The sequence below is a fragment of the Tupaia chinensis genome, unplaced genomic scaffold, assembly GCF_000334495.1.
Source record: "Tupaia chinensis unplaced genomic scaffold, TupChi_1.0 Scaffold000117_2, whole genome shotgun sequence".
Classification (NCBI taxonomy): Eukaryota; Metazoa; Chordata; class Mammalia; order Scandentia; family Tupaiidae; genus Tupaia; species Tupaia belangeri.
The window spans coordinates 5599581-5621809 of NW_006159583.1; the positions used below are offsets into that span (position 1 = coordinate 5599581).

The following is a 22229-nucleotide window of genomic DNA, read 5'->3' on the forward strand; positions in this document are numbered from 1 at the left end:
TCAGAATAAGTGGGCCAGTATGGGACTGAAAGACTCTGAAGACACAGAAAAGATGGTCTGATACAAAACTTCATGGGGTCAGGAAAACATCAAAATGAAAATGAGAAAATATTAATAAATAAATGGTGACAAAATATACAAATAAAACAAAATAACAAGGGTTGTAGGATGAAGGAGTGAATCTTCTGATTGAGCTATGATAAAATACTTGTATCAAATCATCCCACCCTAAGGAAAATAAGTATAAAAACTCAACTGCACCTAGCAAATAATTGTTCAAGGTATTGACAGTCTTCTAAGACAGCCTGCAATTGCTGGAGAAAATTATAGAGGAAAGAGAAACACATTGATGTGAGCTGGGCCTTCTCTGATGATTCTTTTTTAAAAAATTGCTGAAGTGCACATGTGCTCACTAGGGACAGATGAGAGAAGGGAGCGAGAAAGCACCCCTCAGAGGAGAGGACAACACTGCAATCACTTCTCCATTCTTTTCTTGGGGTGTTAGGAGCACACATACATCTGGCATGTTTTACGAGCCTCTGTGTCAGGGATTTGAACCCTGTTGTTGGCATGTGGGATCCAGTCACCTTAACCACCATACCACCTGCTGGCCAGCGTGGTGGACTGGAGCTGTGGGTAACCTCAAAGAGCTGTTAGGAAAATTTTTTACTTAGGAACCCAAGGAGCCAGTGTCTAAGGCACCAGAATCCAAGGGAATGAGAATAGCAGAGCCTAGGTGTGGCACGCTGTGCGGGTTTTGCCTTCCAGGTGTTTTGCTATGTCTAAGCTGCTCTGTGGCTGGAACCTGAGAAACAAAAAAGAATGCAGTTGCTAAGAAGCTAAGCAGAGGTTTGCAGTCTCACAAAGCTGGGGAGGTAAAATGTGGAGTTCAAGGGCTCCCACAGGGGAAGGACCCAGACAGCACCACGAAATTTCAGTAGAGACCTCTTGGAGGAAGGGAAACTCAGAAACAGACTGGCCTCACAAAGTCTGAAATCCAAATTGGACATATCGCAGTCCCTGATCTGCTTCTACTCTGCCAGGCAGAGGAAAGGGAAACTCTATTTGGGAAACAACGACAACAACAACAAAACATAATTCAGGAACTCTACAGCAATTTTTCATACTTCATTACCTGTTCTCAATAAAAATAACATGGCATGTCATAAAATAGGATCAACTAATTGAAGACAAAGGGGGAAGAAAGACCCTCAGGTAGTCTTGATATAGGAACTAAGAGATAGGGGTCTTTACAATGAATTTCACCCGGAAACTGACATTGATAAGGAATAAAATAGAAATTCTAGAACTCATAATACAATACTAAAATTAAGAGCACTATTATGGTCTAACGGCAGATTACAAACTAGAAAAGAGAATTATTGAACTAAAAATAGGTTAAGTAAAAAATTCTAGAGAAAAGCCCTGAGGGAAAAAAGAATTTCAAAAGTAGAGAAAACAGTGTAAGTTATACAGGGAATAATGAAAAGGTCTAAAGCTAGTGAGATATGGATTCCAAAAGTATAGAGAAGGATGAACCAAGCAGACCCAGTATTTGAGAATAAATATGGTTGATACATATTTAAAAAACTGATTCAAGGCGTGTAGGCCAACTAGATATAAGGGATGGTCAAACATGCTGCTAATGTCCTGTTAGAATTAAGATACAATTACATGGGAACAGCAGATAGTGCAGTGTTCACATCGCTGGACTCACATGTAATCAAACACGGTTCGAGTCCCAGACCCAGTGGCTTAAAACTCACGCCAGGCACATGTGCGTGTGTTACTAAAATCCCAGGAGGAGACTGGACAGAAGTGATTATAGTATGGCTATTCCCCATGGAGGGTGATTTTTCATTTTCTATCTTTCTGTTTCTGCCTGTCTTTCTGTGAGCACACATACCTTATAGCAACAATTTCTTTCTTTCAAAAACAAAAACAAAGACAATCCAGTTACATATTTTACACACTGTATTCTGTGCCGTGTCATTTAAAGGAGCTACATATAGGTCTTTTTGGAATTTCTATTATGTTTTTATTTTTGTTTTTGTTTTTGTTTTGTTTTGTAGCATATACCTATACAATAGACTGATAAAAAGTTGTAAAATACGCAGGATGGGCCAGCCCTGCAGTGCAGTGGTATAGCTTGTTGCATTGGAAGCCACACCCACAGGGCTGGCTGCAGCTGGAGGCCTGGCCTTGGTGCCCTGAGAACATGCTGAATGTGTGTGTGTACATGCTCCAAATTCTTATGATATGGAAAGTTGGGTAAGGGGTGCTTTTACTTGCTTGCTTGCTTGCTTGCTTTTTCTTTCTTTCTTTCTTTCTTTCTTTCTTTCTTTCTTTCTTTCTTTCTTTCTTTCTTTCTTTCTTTCTTTCATCTGTCTGGTGAGCACACACATACACTCTGGCAAAAAATACAAGAGTAATTAACAGGAGGCTGAAGAGAGAGGGACAATGGAAGGAGGGAGAGAAAACTAGAAAGAAAACTGTGATTGAAAAAACTCTTTATTTTTTTCAGTTGTCAGAAGGCACATGCACTAGCCAAACAGAGAGAGTCTCAGTGAGACACCGTCGTATCACAACCCTCCTCCATCTCTCCATTCTGCTGGCATCTGGGGCACACATGCGCAAGTGCGTGGCAGGTTTACCTGAGTCAGTCGTCAAGTAACATCACCAGGATGGAGAGAGAGGGGGGAAAAACTTGTGTCGTGACCCTGTTCCACTAGTGAGCACTTTCTCCCTTTCTCCGTCTGTCTCTGGGGAATGTACATGACCTATGAAATTTAAAAAAAATAATAATTAAAGATGTTATGGGAAAGTTTTTAATTGCATAGGTGTTCACCTGAATTTTTAAATTTTTTTGTAATTGGTAATTACAAATCAATTTTGTTTTTGTTTTTACTTTATTTATTATCATAATTTTTATATTACATTGAATTACATGTATCTTTATACATTTCTTTTTCCATGCATATCAGTCAAGACAAAGACATTACTATCCACATCATCATCAAATAGCTTTACATCATTTTTTTCAGATTATTATTATTTTTTTTAAACATTCAATCACTATATATTGTTTGGCTTATATAAAGAATTTACCCAACATGGAATATTTCTCCGACCAATCCACTTGAGAATACTACACACGTTATCATCAACAGGTAATAAACCCACTTGAGTTTGTGGTAGTTGAGATTTTTACCTGCTATTAAGCGTGGTTCCTCTTCTCCCATAGAGTTATCACAGAATAAACTCTAAAATAGTTAGTGGGATATAAAAAATTCATGTTCAAGAAAAATATTTCTGCTGCTCTTTACCTTAATACCTTCCATTTATCCATCTAAACCTGGCTTTAAATTTATGTCCTCAGTAAACGCTTTCTATGCACGCTGTGGTACCATGACATAGAGCTGGGTGTTGTCCATGGTTCCTGGCTGGTATTTGGTATTTTGTTCTTGTTTCCTGAAGCATCTTTGTAACAGCTTCAGAAAGATAAGAGTGAGGCGGGCGATAAAAGCCTCACACCATCGAGTCCTTCAGTGTCCGCCCTGGAGTGCATACAGTAGAGAGAGCAAGAGTGGAAATCGGAAGCTCTATGTGTGACTGAGAAAGTTGGAATAAAATGATAAACAGACACAAAAATCAATGTAAACAAGTGGAATCAGATATGAAATGGTGTACCACAGCAATACTTAAAAAGTCATTGACAATCAGCAGGTAGTGTAGAGGTTAAGGCACTAGATCCCACATAGCCAACACCATGGTTCAAATCCCAAACCCAGCAGTATAAAAAACACACCAGGCACATGTGCATGCCCAAAATTCTGAAAGGAGAACAGAAGATTTGGAATTGCTGGGTGGTCAGCCTCTCTGGAGAGTGATTTCTCACTTTCCCTCTCTCTTTCTGTCTCTGTCTCCTGAGAGTGCACATTCCCTACAGCAGAGACAAAACAAAGTCACTGACAATTCAATATGTACTTAGAAAGAACTGTAGAGCTATTATTGAATGTGCACAACATAACGTAATGTTCAGTGTTTAATAAAATGGACATGTCAATATCCTTGATTTGATTATTGCAGGCACTGTACGAATGTTTTGAAAAATCATACTATACCCCACAAAAAATGTGCAATTATGTGTAAACCAGAAATCGTAATGAAAATAAATGAATATCGGCAAAGGGCTGCCTAGAAAAAAGGTCACTCACCACATTGCTCTATATGGTTTAGATATGCTATTTCTGTTTTACATAGTATTTAAATTTTCTGATGATCTTGTTTAAAAATTGTTTATACATTGTAAATTCTATTTTTTCATTTCTTCATTTATGATTCCCCCGTACCCCGTCTAATGTAGATGCATTCCAGTAAACCTAGAAACAATATCTGACAAGATTTGAACACAGGGAGGAGAGGAAAGGAAATAAATATTTTCCAACTTGGGATCGGGAATATGTTCAATCTTTGCATGTGTTTATCAGACGGGTTTAATAATGCACATTGTAGAATAAAACAGTTTATAACTGAATTATTTGCTACTTAGTCCATATGTCCAGGAAATTACACAACATGGACCATTTTCAATAACTTTTTACTTCAATAATTCCTTCCTACTCAGCAACAGAGCTATACAAACCAGTTTGGTCTAGAGATGCAATATGTCCAAATACAAATGTATTTTTAAAAATTAAAATATATTTTCATTTTAAAAAAGAGAGATAGTATGGATTTCAAAATTTTTGCACCAAAATAAACACACATTTTAATTCCATTTTCCAAAAAAATTACTTTAAATCATGATTTGTTTAATTTTAAAAGTATTATTATTATTATTTTAAAATTGCTATGGGGAACATGCACTCACTAGAGAAAGACAGAGAGAGACAGAGAGAGAGAGAGAATGAGAAGCAAGCTGCCAGGTCTGGGACTCCGACCACAGTGGGCTATGTGGGAGTCCAGCACCTTAACAACCACACCACCTGCTGGCCCTTCCACACAATTTTTTGAAGTTCCTTGCTATGTATGCAGTAAAGTGCCAAATAGATGTTTTAAGAACTGGACTTTAAAATAGAAATCAAAATATGCCCTCAGAAAGAATGCAGAAAATCCTCAGAATGTTCATTGCAGCGAGGATGCCTGAACCTGTGTGCCCAAGAGAACTGTCTCCATGTAGGCTGGGCATACTGCCTTTACCCTGTGTGGATCGTATTTTGAGGCATTAAATGGTGCATGAATTGAAAGGTCTATAGTATTCAATAAGGAAAAAGTGTAGTGTACTAGGAATAGCTTTTAAAGTACTTTCCTATAATACATGAACACATTTGTGTTTTGACCTTTCATACAATAAAACTGTGCCATTTGGCATAATACAAAAAGAAAGAAAGAGGGAAAAAAAGGAAAGAGAGAAGAAAAGAAATAAGAATGAAAAAAAAAAAAAAAAAGGAAAACGAAAAATCTCCAATCTTTCCCCACCTTAAGACCTTGACTCCAGAAGGATCCTCCTGCCAGAGTGGGAGGCCTGACTCACTGAGAGGCCAGAAATCTGAACGGACAGGCCCTGCTGGGTTTCCCAGCCATCTATGACCAGTTCATGTCTATGCAATGAACTCTCCAGGAAAATCCAAAAGGACAATGTTTGTGTCCCGCCCTGCAGGACAATCGAGCAGGGTGCCTGGAGAGCTTTGGGATCACTGAATGCATGGAAATTCCTGGAGGATGGTGCACCCTGAGAAGGTTTGGAAGCTCTGCACCCCTTCCTACATGCCTAGTCCTCTGCATTTCTTCATGTGTCCTTTACGGTGTCCTTCATAATAAGAAAGTAACCATAACTGTAACCCTGAGTTGTGTGAGCCTGCTCTAGCAAATTATTAGAACCCAAGTAAGGGAGAGGACTGAGGAAACTCCAACTTAAAGCCTGTTGGTCAGAGGTTCTGGAGGCCTGGATCCCACATGACTGCTCTGAGATTTGAGTCCTGGACCTAGCAGGTGAAAACAGACCAGGTGCATGTATGTGTGTGCCCAAAATGAAAAGGTGAATGGAGGAGAAGAGATTGCTGCATGGCAAACCCCTCTTGTGACAGGAGGTGGTGATTTCTCACTCTCCCTCTCTCTGTGTCTCTCTCCAGTAAGCGCATGTGCCCTATGGCAAGAATCTAAAGTAAAAAAAAAGTTCTGGAGGCCAGGATTTGAGACCTGTTTCTGGACAGAGGAGGAAGTTTCAGGGACATAGCCTTCAACCTATGGGATCTAAAGTTCTCTACCTGGAGATGCTACCCAGGCAGAGCATCAGAACTGAATTGGATTAGAGGATGCCCAGCTGTTGGCTTTGGCAGAACTGATTGCTTATTTGTGGAGAGAAATCCTCACTCATTCTGGGATCATGGAAGTGACCCATGTTGTTCCAAATGAGTGGTAGAAAATTGGTGTGTTTTTCTGGACTCGCACATTCTCAGTTATATTAGGGGTCCCTGTGTCATTTCTCACTTTACACTTTCACAGTGTTTATTTTAGTTTGAAGCACATTATATTGTTATTACATGTCTCTCATACTACATGGAGACAACCTTAAAGACAGGGGATATTTGTTTTTTTATTTTGTATCTTCAATATCACGAAGACAAAGAATTAAATATGAGGGACCAGCAGATGCCATAATGGTTAGTCACTGGATTCCCACATGGCTGACTGTGGTTCAAGTTCTGGACCTGGAGGTTGAAACATACCAGGCATGCCCAAAATGCCAAGATGACAATGGAGGAGAAGGGACTGTGGTGTGGCTATCCTCCCTGGGAAATGACTTCTCACTTTATGTCTCTCTCTGTCTCTCCAGAGAGAGCATGCACCCTATAACAAAAATCTCTCCAAAAATAAATAAATAAATAAAATTTGAAAAATAATTAAATATGAATTAGCAAACTATAGTTGCATTACTTTCTTTCTTTCTCTCTTTCTTTTTGGAGAGGTTTTTGCTATAGGGTGCATGCACTCACTAGAAAGACAGAGAAAGACAGAGAGATAGAAAGAGAGAAATCACCTCCCAGGAGGGATGGCCACACCGCAATTCTTTCTCCTCCATTCTCCTCTCAAGATCTTGGGCACGCAAGCACATGAGTCTAGTGTGAGTTTAAGCCACTGGGTCTGGGACTCGAACCTCAGTCAACTACATGGGAGTTCAGTGACATAGCCATTACGCTAACTGCTGGTCCCTATAGTTGCATTTCTGACAGTTCTTGGAGGGCATATACCCCATGACATTAGAATTCCTGAAGTATTTTTGCTTTATTACTGGTCTTAAAGAGAATACACTCAAATTTCACCACTAAGTACATCAAATGTAATGTACTCTTTCTAATATCTTTCCAAGTATAAGCAATCACTCATGTATTAAGTTTACTAAAAATTTTATTTTAGTATTGAAGAAATTTTGAATTTTATCAAATGGTTTTTTTGCATTTCATCAGTTGATCATAAACTTTTAATCTTTTAGTCTCTTAAAATAGGAATTTATAGGGACCAGCAAGTGCCATGGAGGTTAAGGAGCTGGATCGCACAAGGCTGGCTGCTCGGTTTGAGTCCTGGACCCTGCAGTTTGAAAGTATTGTTGGTTGCATATGCATGTGTGACTAAAATCCCAAGAGGAGACTAGAGGGAGAAGGAAATGCAGCATGGCTTCCCCCCTCCCCCCCAAGTATTTCTCACTTTCCCTTTCTCTGTGTGGCAAAGACACATGCCCTCTAGCAAAACCAAAACCAAAAACAAACAAAACAAAGATTTGCAGAAACTAATTGTCTAATGTTAAAACAAAACTCCCTTCTTGGCATAGACTCTACTCATAATGGCCTATCTTTTTATGTATTGCCAGGTTCAGTTTTTAGTTTCGTTTGGCATTGTTAAATATTGTTCATATGAAAGAGTGCCCTCTTCTTTTCCTTTTTTATATTGTCTTTGTTTTTATATTGAAGCTATTCTAAATCAAATATTAAAATTTTAAGTGGAGATTATTAAATATAAGCTTCTCCTCTGTGTTTATACCGTGCACTACAGGGACTCCAATTATAGGTGTTTCACGGTATGGGATTTGGCTCTGCTTCCTGGGAGTTTTACCACTAACTCCTCAGACAGCCATAGGTGTGGAGGACTACAAAAGAGACATATAAATAACATGTTGCATTGTATATCATTAATTTTGACAAGGACTAAGATTCAGACACAAACCAGCATATAAAGAGATGTTATATAAATTGCAGGGTAAGAATTGTAGCAGTTAACAACTTTGCAACAAATTTATTACAAGATAAATTCTTATGAGAGTTAGAAAATTAATTCCAAATTACATTCTAAATTTGAAAATAATACAGATAATGACTAACAACAGGTGACGCATAGTGAGCATTAATAGATTGTATACAAGATTGCTACGCAGGTCCAAAAATTAAAATTAAAATAGGCAGGCAATGGCATGGAGATAATAGTATTTAATAGCTCTAGCATGGAGATTCGACCTAAAGCATCTTTTCTTCCTCTGCTCTGTTATGTTTGATTGAACAAGAACAGCGCCACCCCGGATGTAGGCAGCCCCGGCATGACCAGCTCCTCTCCCGCACCCGGGCCCCTGCAGCTCTGCTACGAGAACGTGAACGGGTCCTGTGTGAAGGCGCCCTACTCGCCTGTGTCCAGGATCCTTCTGTACGCGCTGTGTGGCTTTGGGGCTGTGCTGGCTGTGTTTGAAAACCTCCTGGTCATGGTTTCCATCGTCCACTTCAAGCAGCTGCACTCCCCCACCAACTTCCTCATCGCCTCCCTGGCCTGTGCTGACTTCTTGGTGGGTGTCACCATCATGCCCTTCAGCATGGTCAGGTCGGTGGAGAGTTGCTGGTACTTTGGGAAAAGCTTCTGTACTTTCCACACGTGCTGTGACGTGGCATTTTGCTACTCATCTCTCTTCCACTTGTGCTTCATCTCCATCGACAGGTACATTGCGGTTACCGACCCTCTGGTCTATCCCACCAAGGTCACGGTGCCGGTGTCTGGACTGTGCATCTCCATGTCCTGGGTCCTGGCGCTGGTGTACAGCGGGGCCGTGTTCTACACAGGCGCCTGTGACGACGGGCTGGAGGAATTAACAAATGCCCTGGATTGTGTGGGTAGTTGTCAGCCTGTTATTAATCCATTCTGGATTTTGATAGATTTTCTATTATTTTTAGCACCAACCTTTCTTATGATGGTTCTGTACAGTAAGATATTTCTTGTGGCTAGAAAACAGGCCAAAAGGATAGAGAATGTTAGTAGCAAAAACAGAATCATTATCGGGGACTTACAAAGGTGGCAGGGGCGCCAAGAGAGAGAGAAAAGCAGCTTAAACCCTGGGTATCACGGTGGTAGCGTTTTTGATCTCATGGTTACCCTATATGATTAATTCTTTCATTGATTCTTTTCTGGGTTTTATAATACCCTCCAGTGTTTATCAAATACTTTACTGGTTCAGTTACTATAACTCTTCTCTCAATCCTTTGATATATGCTTTATTTTACCCTTGGTTTAGGAGAGCAATAAAACTAATTGTTAATGGCCAAGTATTGAAAGAGAGTTCATCAACCATGAATTTATTTTCTAAATCAGCCTAAATTTGAAATTACGGAATTTGTTGATAAAATGGAGATTTACTGATAGTTTGTGAACTACAGGGCACCTTGAAGCATTAGCTAGAGACGCGTTTACTCAATGAAAATTGACTCACGATTTATATTTTCCACTTTCGTTAAAGCTATCCATTTCCCCGTTTTATTAGTTTTTTAATTATTTCCCTCTTCTGAGCCTTTCTTCATGCTTAAGTTCCATCACTTCCAGGGGTGTCCCAGTCCTCTGGTCCCTGTTAAAGTCTTGGATATCCTTTTCTCGACGGGATTGATGCTGCTTTCTGCTACAGCAGCTTGTTTGTCAGGGCAGAGGCGTTCTGTAGCTCCCAACAGATCCCCAGATTGTGTGCATCAGCCATGTCAGACTCAGGACAGACTCACAGTTTTTATGTTTGGGATATTTTGCTAGTATGGGGGTAATTATAAGCAAATGGCAATATTTTTGAATTGCAATTTTCTTATGTGTATGTTTTCCTCATCCCATGAGGTTTGTTGTTTTGTCTCCCAGTCTAACGTTGAGCAATTTTCTATCTTCGTCCCTCTATAAGCACTATGCACTATCTATTATCGGTGTTAACACCTGCATTATGGGAGGACCGATCACTTAAGAAATGGTCCTGGCAGACGGACTAGGTCATCGGGAAAGTCATGATATATTTCTCTGTGCTAAGTGGAGTCATGACTTTCCAGAAAAACCAACAGTTTTTTGCAAAAGTGGATTATTTTTCTTTATATCATTTGCAAACTAAAAGTGATTCCTTCTAGATGTTAAAACTTTAAAAGAACATATTGTTTTGATATTTTTAACTAGTAGAATCATAGCAGAAAACCAGTATAGAATCATGCTTTCGAATTAAAAACTTTAAACATTAGTAGAAAACAGCACCAAGTTAAAAAAATACACCTTTGAAAAACTGTTGGTCTCATACAGTATGAAGAAAGGATTAATAGCTGTAAAAATAAAAAATTATTTTATAAAACATTAAGACCAAAACCAATACACGGTACACGAAAAATATAGGAAATTTTACCATAGAAAAAAATACAAAACTAATAAATATATTAAAATACCAATATTACAAAAGCTTCTGGTCAAAAAAAAAAAAAACTAAAACTTTTTTCTTGAAATAAAAAAAAATGCATTAAAATACCTATCTGATGACTGCAGTAAGCTATATAGCCCCAGCCAGGTGCTACTTTGTAGTATGTTCATTCTACTCACTGAGGTTTATGCTTAAAGTCAGACTTGTGTTCATGTATATGTATATATCAGCTGTGCTTGCTATTCAAACATTTAGATTAATCAAGAGCTTTAGTGAATCAATAAAATGTGGTGGGGAGAAGGCATGGGAAGCAACCATAGATACTAGAGACAGTGTGGGAGGGGGGTGGGAGATGCCAAAGGGTGACAGATAGGGAATGAAGGATGGGAAAAAAAGCAAAATATACAGGAAACAAGAAATGGACAATTATTTGTCAATGATAACACATATGTTGATGTGCTTGATTGAGCCAATATACAGTGTATTCTGGATGGGAAATCTCATTTTGTATGCTGTAGTGATGTACAGTGAATGAATGTAAATAAATAAATTAAAATTAAAAAATGCCAAATATTATAAATAATCAAAAATGCTTTCAAAACTATGATAGCATTTTATATGTCAAGTTGACATTTATTAAAAAGATTAATAACACATGATGATAATTAGAGTGTGAGGAATTCAGAATTCTCATAATAATCTATCATGCTCATATTCATTTCACAAGAATATAATTTCATATGCCCTTTTTGAGGAGCGTTAAAAATTTGTTATAAGAATTTAAAAGAAAGCTGACCCCATAGCCTAGTGTTTAAGGAATCCAGATCGCATATGGCCAACCGCAATTCAGTCCTGGCAGCATCTTGAAGAACACGCTGGGCATATATATCTGTGCCTCTCTCAAATCCTGACAAGATGGACAAACGGAAGAGATGAGACTGTGGTGTGACTATGTCCCATGGGGGGAGGTGGTTATTCTTTTCTTCATCTCTTGTCTCAATCTCTCTTTATGTTTCTCTGTCTCTCCAGAGACAGAGAGTGTGGGTGCCTTCTGGCAATTAGACAAAATTAAAAGATAAGGGGATGGCAAGTGGCATGGTGGTTAACAGCGCTCAACTCCCACATGACAAACCACAGTTCAAGTTCCAGACCTGGCTGCTTGCTTTCTCACTTTCTCTCTCTCTCTCTCACTCTGTCCCTCTCTCATAAAATTAAAATAAATAAATAAAGTTAAATAAAATAAATATTAAAAAAAAAGACAAATATTCCATGTCCAACAAGTGACCTTAAGAAAAGAGTCAGGGGAACCAGCAGTTAGCATAATGGCTATGTCGCTGGACTCCCACGTAGTTGACTGCAGTTCGCGTCCCAGACCCGGTAGCTTAAAACTCACGCCAGGCGCGTGTGCGTGCGTGCCCAAGATCCTGAGAGGTGAATGGAGGAGAAGGGACTGCAGCGTGACCATCCGCCCTGGGGGGTGATTTCTCGCTTTCTGTCTCTATGTCTCTCTCTGTCTGTCTGGTGAGCACACGCGCCCTATAGCAAAAACCTCTCCAAAAAAAAAAAAAAGAAAAGAAAAGAATCAGGTAAACAAGAGAAAATGACAATATGTTTATTGTATAACAATTATTAACTAAGGAAAAGCAATGTAAGTATGGGCTACTTTAAATCATATTATACCTAGGTAGTGGATTATTATGAAGCTGTAAGTTGTTAAAGGCCAGCATGGTGACATTGTGCTAATGCAATACAACCCATTGTCAAAGCCACATGGGAAAGTCCTGGATCCATGTCCTGCAGTGTCCCTGTACTCACCAGGAGTGTGCAACAGTGCGTGATCCTGACCGACTGAGGCTGAGGCTGAGGGTGGAATATGGTGTGAAGACCCTGTTGGGAGTTACTCCTTCTCTTTTTGTGTCTCTTGGAAGAAATAAATATATAAACCAAAAGGGGTAATAAAGAGGTAAGTGGTTTTGTGTGAACAGACAAGGAAAGACAACAAAATATATTTTGACTAAAAAGAAAACTCTCACTCAGATAGCAACATGTTATAGGTGATATGGTGCGTTCATACGTATATATACATATATATGGAGGCTGGAGGATTGCAGCATCGAGTCCGTCTCACTCTCTCTGACTCTCTCAGCGAGCGCACGATTTTTGAGTTCAGTAGTTAGTGTAATGGCTATGTGGCTGGACTCCTATGTAGTCGAGCGTGGTTCAAGTCCTGGACCCGGTGGCTTAAACTCATGCTGGGCACGTGTGCATGTGTGCCCAAGATCCCACCAAGAGGAGAATGGAGGAAAAGGGATTGTGGTGTGGCCATCACCCCGCCCCCCCCGCCCTGTAGTTTACAAACTAACTATCAGTAAATCTCCATTTTTTCTCACTTTCTGTCTCTCTGTCTTTCTGGTGAGCGCAAGTGCCCTATAGCAAAAAAAAAAAAAAAAGTTTTGAAAAATAGAACTAGAGTATATGTTTTTTTGGTGCAAAATCCATTCATTGTTTTTTCATAATATGCTTTTTCTATGAAGTTTTGAAGACTCATCTATAAATTTATATTATTGATTCAATGGTTCACTCAGACTTACTCTTTCTGATTTGGCCTCCTGGGAAGCTGGAACTACAAGCACACACTACCACGCCTGGTTTTAGTGTGGGCCAATTATCGAACCTGGGACCATTGTGGGCCTTCCGTCTGTTGAGTAGCAGTAGCTAATAGTGAATGTGACTATTGTTGGGCTTGTATATATTCTTGTATGTACTTTTCACAGTTTAATTTATATCTTGTATAAAAACAGGATAAAAGACATCGTGTGTGTGTTTGTGTATGTGTGTGTGTGTGTGTGTGTGTGTGTGTGTGTATCTTTGGATATTTACTTTGTAATGTAGCTCTTTTATTTGAATATTTGTGATAAAATAAATATATGAAAATCGATAGTATCTGTGAAGTCGCAACTGAAATTTATTTTGCCAATGGTTTTAGAATACACTGAATAAAGCTTCTGTTGAAAATATACAATAAAATCGATAGTACCATTTCACATATCTCAGTTCTGGTTGAGCTCTGAGCTTGATTTATCTGTTTGTGTGTTTCAGTGTAAGAATATCTTTTGAGGGCATATGTTTCCTTATCTAATGAAACTTAAGTTTTAGCTGCATTGGTATATTTTAGGAACTATGTCTGAATGCAATTAAGATGCCTTAGAAATTACATCTTAATGTTGTTGAAATATTTAAATGCTTTGCAGCAGGTCTTGAAGATCCTCAACTATCTTCCATCGATGCCTTTTTCATTTAATTCTTTCTTCCATGAGCAAGAGAGAGGGGAAGAAAAACAGGCACTCACAATAAAGTCTTCAGTCTGTTTCCAGCTTCAACCAACGCTGGCTCATTAACACTTGTGTTGAGAGAGGTGAACTCAGAAATGTCCATGCAGATCAGCCTTGCAAAGGGTTTCTACTGTACCACGTTGCAGCCTCATCAAATGTTAAATGTGCTCTACATTATGGAGTATGGAAACTACCAAAAGTCATTCCCGAGATCTATTACCCACAGGACCATATGGTTAGGTACCATAGTGAAAATGAATTCAAACGTTTGCTAATTTGCTCATCTGCCAGTAACCATGGGTGGTTAATTGCAGGACATTCCTCCTTTGCCTCAACGAGAATTCCAAAATCTATGTATGCTCACTATACAATATGGTGACGTATTTTCATAAAACCTATACATATCCTCATGTACACTTGAAATCATTTACAATATATAGTACCATGTAAAGGCTATGCAAACAATTGTTAGACGGTATTGCTTAGCAAAAAGCTGACATGGAAAAAATAACAATGGTACATGTTCAGTAGAGATGCAGCCATTATTTTTTGAACCATGTTCAGTTGAATCCTTGAATAGGGAGTCATGGATACGGAGGGCCTTGGCTATGATAAATTAAAATCCAGAATTCCTTAAGTAACAAAGGTAAGAGAGCACAGCAAGAGATGGATGGATAGAAGACCCCTTCTGCAGAATCTTAGAGTTTTCCAGTCCTCCCTAGTAGAGTCTTCAGTTATATTCTGAGGACCAGTCCAACTATTGACACATGTGGAAGAGTATCTGGTATTTTTTTCAGCTGTCTCATACTGTGAATATCTGAACTAAAGAATTGATTAAGAACTCTAGATACAGTAATTAAATCATGACCCTGTAATAGTGTTGGTTAACAGTTCAAAAGCATCTCAGTAATCATGGCTGATTTCAGAAATGTCAGAGGACCTCAAAGGACCCTCTTGAAAAGACTTCTTTCAATTTTTCATTACATGGATGGTTACAGGGTAATTCGTGAAGGAAATTTAAAAACAAGAACAAGAACCGAAAGTAAAATGAGGCTTTTAGAATCATTGATTGCAAACACAGCATTTAGAAAGAGGGGAATCATGGAAGGTGATTTTTAACATCCCAAATCTTAAACGTGACATTACTTCAAAAACTGAACTTTTGGGGAGACTGGCAGGTGGCATGACGTTTAAGGCACTGGACTCGCAAATGGCCAACTGCAGTTTGAGTCCCAGACTGATGTCTTATAAAGCATGCCAGGCACATGTGCATGCATACCCAAAATCCCATGAGGAGAATTGATTGCTGTGTGGCCATCTTCCCTGGGGATGCAGGGGTGATTTCTCACTTTAACTCTCATTGTCCCTCTCAAATGAGTGAATGTGCTCTTTGGCAAAAACCTAAAAAGAAAAGAAAAGAAAAGAAAAAAACCCACAACTTTTCCCAGCAGTAAAGGGAAGGCTGAGCTCAACACATCATCTGCAGTCACAAGATACAGAGACCTGTGACTGTGCCAAATGTGTTGGAAAAGGAGACTTCACCAGGCTGGATGGAGCACATCCCTTCTCAAAGGGAGAATATTGCTAAGTGTGCTTGTGAGAGTTAGAAAAGTGCATTCCTGGAGACAGACCACAAAGAGCATCTATAGCTAATCACATGGAGACAAGGCCACTAGAAATAAGATGCCACTCTAGAGAAATACAAGAAAAAGGCATAATCTTGAATTTACTGAGATTTCTTGTACTCAGTTGAAGGCAAGCTTATAAATAAATTTAAGTGACTTGCAAAAAATCAATTTTACTTAGAGCACACCTGAGTATATAGTATAATAGATGCATACCTATCACTAAGTGTATTTTCTTTCTCTCTAGCTCACTAACCTTCGAATGAATCCAAGATGCTTGGCAAAATGAATAAAGATATGATCACTCATAGCCCTGTGTGTATTACTCCTTTTTAAAAAACTTATTATTTAATTTTATTTATTATGATTATTATTTTTAAATTTACATGTACTCACCAGAGAGAGACAGAGAGAGAAAGGAAGAGAGAAATAAAAAGAGATTGAGAAAGAAAGCCACCAGGCCCAGGACTTGAACCACTGTCAGTCATGTGGAAGTCCAGCACCCTAACCACCACGCCACTTTACTGGCCCCATTATTCCATATGTCCCCTTACAGGCCATCTCAGCAATTCCGTACTTTTTCTCAGTGCTTCAGGAAGCCTTAGACGTTCTCTTCTTCAAGCCTTTGCACACAGTGGCCTCTCTTCTAGATACTCTATCCTTGTTTTTACACTCAATCTCTTTCCTCAACCCACAAGGGTTTACCTATTGATATCTTCCCAGCACACACGTGGAAGGAGGAGGAAGACGAGGAAGATGAAAAAGATGAGGAAAAGAGGAAGATGAAAAGGATGAGGATAGAAGTGATGCGAAATGACATTGCTGCAGATGGTAGCCTTATGAAAAGAAGGCTGCTAAGCTGAAGGAAAAATACGAAAAGGATATTGTTGCATACTGAGCTAAAGGAAAGCCTGATGCAGCAAAAAAGGGAGTTGTCAAGGCTGAAAAGAGCAAGAAAAAGCAAGAGGAGGAGGAAGATGAGAAAGATGAAGAAGATGAGGAAGGAGATGAAGAAGATGAAGATGATGATGAATAGGTTGGTTCTAGCGCAGTTTTTTTCCTTGTCTGTAAAGTATTTAACCCTCCTATACAACTCACTCCTTATAAAGAAAAAAATTGAAATGTAAGGCTGTGTAAGATTTGTTTTTAAACTGTACAGTGTCTTTTTTTGTACAGTTAACACACTACCGAATGTGTCTTTAGATAGTCCTGTCCTGGTGGCCTTTTCAATAGCCAATAAACTTGCTTGGTACAGTATGGGGGTTGTAAACTGGCATGGAAATTTGAAGTAGGTTCCTGTTGGTGCAACCGCACCGATTAGTTATATATGGGGATGGTAGTTTTTTCACCTTCAATTGTCTCTGATGCAGCTTATATGAAATAATTGTTACCCTCTGTAATTGCAAAAAAAAAAAAGAAAGAAAAAAGTTATCTTGACATTCTGAATGCTCCTAAGTAAGTACAATTAAAGAAAAAAGATAACAAAGCTAAAACCAAAGAATTTTAAAATATCTGATGAAATAGCATTAATTTTGTGGTTTCAAAGAAATACGTCCAGCATTTACTTTAATATATTTCAGTGCTCTTCATTCTTTTTTTAGTGGCCTTTCAGATACATTAGCAAGTCATCTAATATTACCACTTTCATTCTTTGATCAATATACTCTTCCAGCTTTTTTAAAATAATTATTTGTAAGCCTTTATTATAGTTTAAAAATCAAATGCCTTCACTCTTCTCTTCTGTAAACTACTTTGCTTGAGTTAAGACTAATCTATTGGCCTTTGCTTCTGTGAACACTTAATAAACGCTTATAGTAATGAATGCAGGGGTGCAATCCATGTGCTCCAAAACAGAAGGACATAACAATGAACCAATTTAAACGGACTAATGCTGTTATTCCTAGAGTGGGCGCATTATAAAGTTGAGTTTGTTCCTCTCTCTCTTTTTCTCATATGGTGCTTTCTACCATATTTTGATACAATAAGAAGGTCCTTTCCAAATATTGTCCCTTGATATTGGACTTCTCAGTCTGCATGATGATGAGCCCCCCAAATTTTCTGTTCATTATAAATTACCCAGTCTGCAGTATTCTGTTATAGCTGCATAAAATGAACTTAGATAACCTAATTTCCTACATCCCTGTCACTATTGTAAGGGAAAAGCTCTGCACAGGGGAGACTGTTGTCAAAACGACCTGGTCCTCAGCTCCCACACCTTCTCAATGGGCAGTTTTGCAATTAATACCATATGACATGTTCTTTGACTCTACTTGAGCTGTTGTTGTAAAAAGATCATTTCAAATCTGAAAAGAAATGAGCAGGTTATTTTCATGAGTTTGAGACTGAAAAAGTAGCTCAGAGCCCTGCTGCTGAGATTTAATGATGTCGTGTTTCTTACTTTTTCCTTTGAATTTTTGTTTTGATAGGTGAAGTCAAAGGGAGAAGGAGCAAGGAATCTTGGTGTCTGGGAACCTTGAGTCTCCTGTGATTCTGCACTATATCATGTCCCCTTATTCCTGCAAAGGGTCCTCGGCCACGTGCTCCTCCATTCCCTGAATCTTTGGCCTCTATCTGACTTCTCCCTTCCCACCTGGACCACTGGTTGCTGCCATCTCTGTCCACCATGGCTGAAGCCTCCATGAAGTATGCATGAGGAGAACTGTGGACATGTGCACCCTCCGCAGTCTTAGGACATAGGCCCTTGTCCCCATCCAAGGCTGTTGGGGTCACAGCACCTTTGATGGCTTGCATAATGGGGCTAAGCCAACTGCCACCATCAATCCAGATCTCAAATGTTTTCTGGTCTGGAGTTTGCAACTCCTTGGTGGACGCCTGTCTACATTTCGCTGATGTGACGGGCTCATGAGAAGGGCAGATGTGTTCCTCAGCTTCCTTGCCCCTATTCTGGCAATGCATATTTTCTTATCAGTTTTCAAAGAATGAGCTGTGTGCATGCTGAGTTGCAGGGCACAGCATACAGACACACTCTGAGAATACTTCTGTGGCCAAGTGAGTGGGACATTACATAGCAAATATCCAACACCGGGACAGGTCAAGACAGGTTAAAAATTTATACTTTATTACATTCAATAACAACTTTTTCCATGTTTATTAACAAAGATTCCAGTCTTTTAATTTTGCCTTGAGCCCTGACAATTATATAGTCAGTTTTAAAAATAGGGAATAGGTGATATTATTGTCCAGTTCTGGGCTAGACTATTTGGGGATGGCTGTGAACATAAATCTCTTGGTTGTGAAAATTACATGTGTTGCTCCAAGGCAGCAGAACACAGGAAAACATGTTTCATAGAATAACTTGCTAATTGTAATCATCCAAAGTAAATTTCCTTTCATAATTCACACCTTACACTGCAGAGAATTCCTTGTGAGGAATTATAATGGGTGAAGTTGATTGGTTGACTTGGAGGGCATCTTGGAGGAGAAGACTCTTAAAAGGTGATTTCTCAAAAATGGAATAATATGGCCTGTGAATATCTTCTGTAAGGAAGAGCTTGAGCTTCACAAATATAAAGAAGTAGGTATTTAAGTTAAATTTCTTCATTGATTTAGGTAATTAATAATATAATTTCTTATCTCAGGAAATTCATATTAGTTTTGCTTGTGGTTAACTATGAGTTTTAGACATAGTCGCGGAAATAATCATTTGATTCAAGAAAAGAGAATAATTAAGTTTTTAATTTGAAACATTGTTTTTACTTTGAAATGACAAAAAAGATGAGACAATATTTAAAAGTAGATATGTAGTTTTATCTTTTTTCATTTTCAGGGTTCAAAATGATCGTTTCCTACTACAGGAAGGAGCAGATACACAGCAGGCATCAAACAGCAGAGGCATGGCCAGCAATTTCTCCCAGCCTGCCGTGCAGCTCTGCTATGAGAATGTGAATGGATCTTGCATTAAAGTTGCCTATTCGCCTGGATCTCGCGTGATTCTGTACGCCGTGTTTGGCTTGGGGTCTTTGCTGGCTCTGTTTGGAAACCTTTTGGTGATGACTTCGGTTCTGCATTTCAAGCAGCTGCATTCTCCTGCCAATTTCTTAATCGCCTCTCTGGCCTGTGCTGATTTCTTGGTGGGAATGACTGTGATGCCCTTCAGTATGGTCAGGTCTGTGGAGAGCTGCTGGTACTTTGGAGCCCAATTTTGTACTCTTCACAGTTGCTTTGATGTGGCATTTTGCTACTCTTCCCTCTTCCACTTGTGCTTCATTTCCATCGACAGGTACATTGCTGTTACTGACCCTCTGGTATATCCAACTAAGTTCACAATGACTGTGTCTGGAGTGTGCATCAGCATCTCCTGGGTCCTGCCCATTCTGTACAGTGGGGCCGTGTTCTACACAGGGATTGGGATGGAAGATCTAGTAAGTGCTCTCAGCTGTGTAGGTGGCTGTCAGCTTGTTGCAAATCAAGACTGGGTTTTGATACATTTTCTGTTATTTTTCATACCGACCCTTGTGATGGTAATTCTTTACAGTAAGATTTTTCTTATAGCTAAACAGCAAGCTATAAAAATTGAAACTACTGGTAGCAAAACAGAATCATCCTCAGAGAGTTCCAAAGCTAGAGTGGCCAAGAGAGAGAGAAAAGCAGCGAAAACCCTGGGGGTCACAGTGATAGCCTTCATGATTTCATGGTTACCGTACACAATTGATTCTCTAATTGATGCTTATATGGGGTTCATAACTCCTGCCTATATTTATGAGATTTGCTGTTGGATTACTTATTATAACTCAGCCATGAACCCTTTGATTTATGCTTTATTTTATCCTTGGTTCAGGAAAGCCATAAAGCTTATTTTAAGTGGAAAAATTTTAAAGAATAGTTCCTCAACCATTAGTTTATTTTCAGAATAAGTGTAAGTACTAAGTAGAGAAAATTATGGACATATTCAGAATATGTGAATTTCTGATGAAATCAAATATAAGAAATTAATAAAGCCTTTTCAAATTATCAAATACGTTGTTCTTCAAATTAGTCAGGAAATTGTCAGAAGAGGGTTAAGGCATTAAAACATTTTTAAAATACTTACTGAACCAAATAATAAATAAGAGCAAGGTTTCTACATGTCACCTGTCGCAATGTTTTGTATACATCTTTGGTACATAGTCTTGTTTCTTCCAATTTGCTAAATTTTGAATCTCATTTAGAATGTGCAGTCTCTAATCATTTTCTCTTTTATGCTCAGCTCTTAATTATTTTCAGATGGTCATTTGTTTCTTGATTTTTGTGACACTGTATTCGTTTCTAAGGTTACCAAAAAAACACAAAGCACCATGGATTACATGACTTAAGCAAGAGACACTTATTTTCTCATAATTTTAGAGGCTAGAAGTCCAAGAATAATGTATTGGCAAGGTGGGTTTCTTTTGAGGACCTCTCTCCTTGGCTCCCAGATGACTGTCTTCTGTGTTCTCACGTCTCTGTCTGTGTGTGTGTTATTAATCTCCTCTTTGTATAAGGACGTCAGTCATATTGCAGTAGAGCCCACTCCAAACACCTCTCTTTCACTTAATTCCTTCTTAAAGACTGAAGCACTGAAGGTTAGACTTTCAGTTATACGAATTTCCAGTGACAATTTTGCCCCCAAACTGACAAGTTCAGGTGCTGGGAGACCACACAAGGTTCTGTTTACTTGTTGCCTTATTAATGACTATTTCTATCTTTTCTTTTAGTGTTTGTAACTCCCAGAAGTTTGTGGGGCAGCAAGTCAACCTCTCTTGTTTAATGACTGGGCAGAATCTTTGAATGTTCACTGATAATATTGTGGGTCCAGTCACTGGGCCTTGGGATCAGGTAGTAACAATAGAGGTGGCCCTGTAATTTTGCAAATGGAAAAAAATCTGTGATGATAACGCTGGCACAGTAATTATTAGAAAATGGGAACTCCAACAGAATGCTCAGTTATCACTAACAGTAGGCGTTGCTGTACCAGCACTTACCATCTGAAAAGTATATGATTCACTTTCACAAACTTTCTCATCAGCCTCACCCCTCTGAAAATAGTGTGTATTTCACCTCCACAGCATGTTGCAGGTTCAACATTCCTGTGTTAATAAAACCAAAACCATGTATTAAAAAAAATGTTAACAATGTGTATTGTAATTTTACATTTTGCTCTCTGGAGTAGTTTCTTCTGCTGATTCAGTACAAGTAATTTTAGAATGCATATTTATAGTATTTTGTACAACAAAAGTAATTTTTCCTGAAGTTTAAAACACTTTTTTTCTCATATTTATCTGTTAAGCAATTATTAAAATTACTATTTTTTTCTCATTAGTTTCCACTCAGAGAATTTTAACTCCTTTCAAACAAATTTTCAGCCTTAATCATGCATTAGTACCTGCATCAGAATAGCTCACATTTAAAAAGTATATAAAAGAATTGCAAAAATAAAATAAATAATTATTTTAAAAAATAATCTGGTCAGTGTCGGATGAGGTTTAGAACAGCCCCAGTTCTGTCTCGTTTCCTTTTTTTTTTTTTTTCTTTTTTTGCCAGTGGGCACATGGGCTTTTGACAGAGACCTGGGGTTGGGGGGGAAGCACAGTGGTTAAGGAAACCAGA

The 22229-nt window shown here is 38.7% G+C and overlaps 2 protein-coding genes across 2 annotated transcripts; both read left to right on the forward strand.

Annotated features, from left to right (window-relative positions):
* Positions 1–8590: 8590 nt before the first annotated feature.
* Positions 8591–9632, forward strand: LOC102488620 (trace amine-associated receptor 6). Its single transcript, XM_006172242.1, is given in 2 exon segments — positions 8591–9298; positions 9300–9632. Coding segments are annotated over 2 exon segments (1041 nt in total).
* A 9866-nt stretch (positions 9633–19498) lies between these two features.
* Positions 19499–20518, forward strand: LOC102484835 (trace amine-associated receptor 8). Its single transcript, XM_006144308.1, has one exon. The coding sequence runs from the start codon at positions 19499–19501 to the stop codon at positions 20516–20518; it is 1020 nt and encodes a 339-aa protein (XP_006144370.1).
* Positions 20519–22229: the final 1711 nt, after the last annotated feature.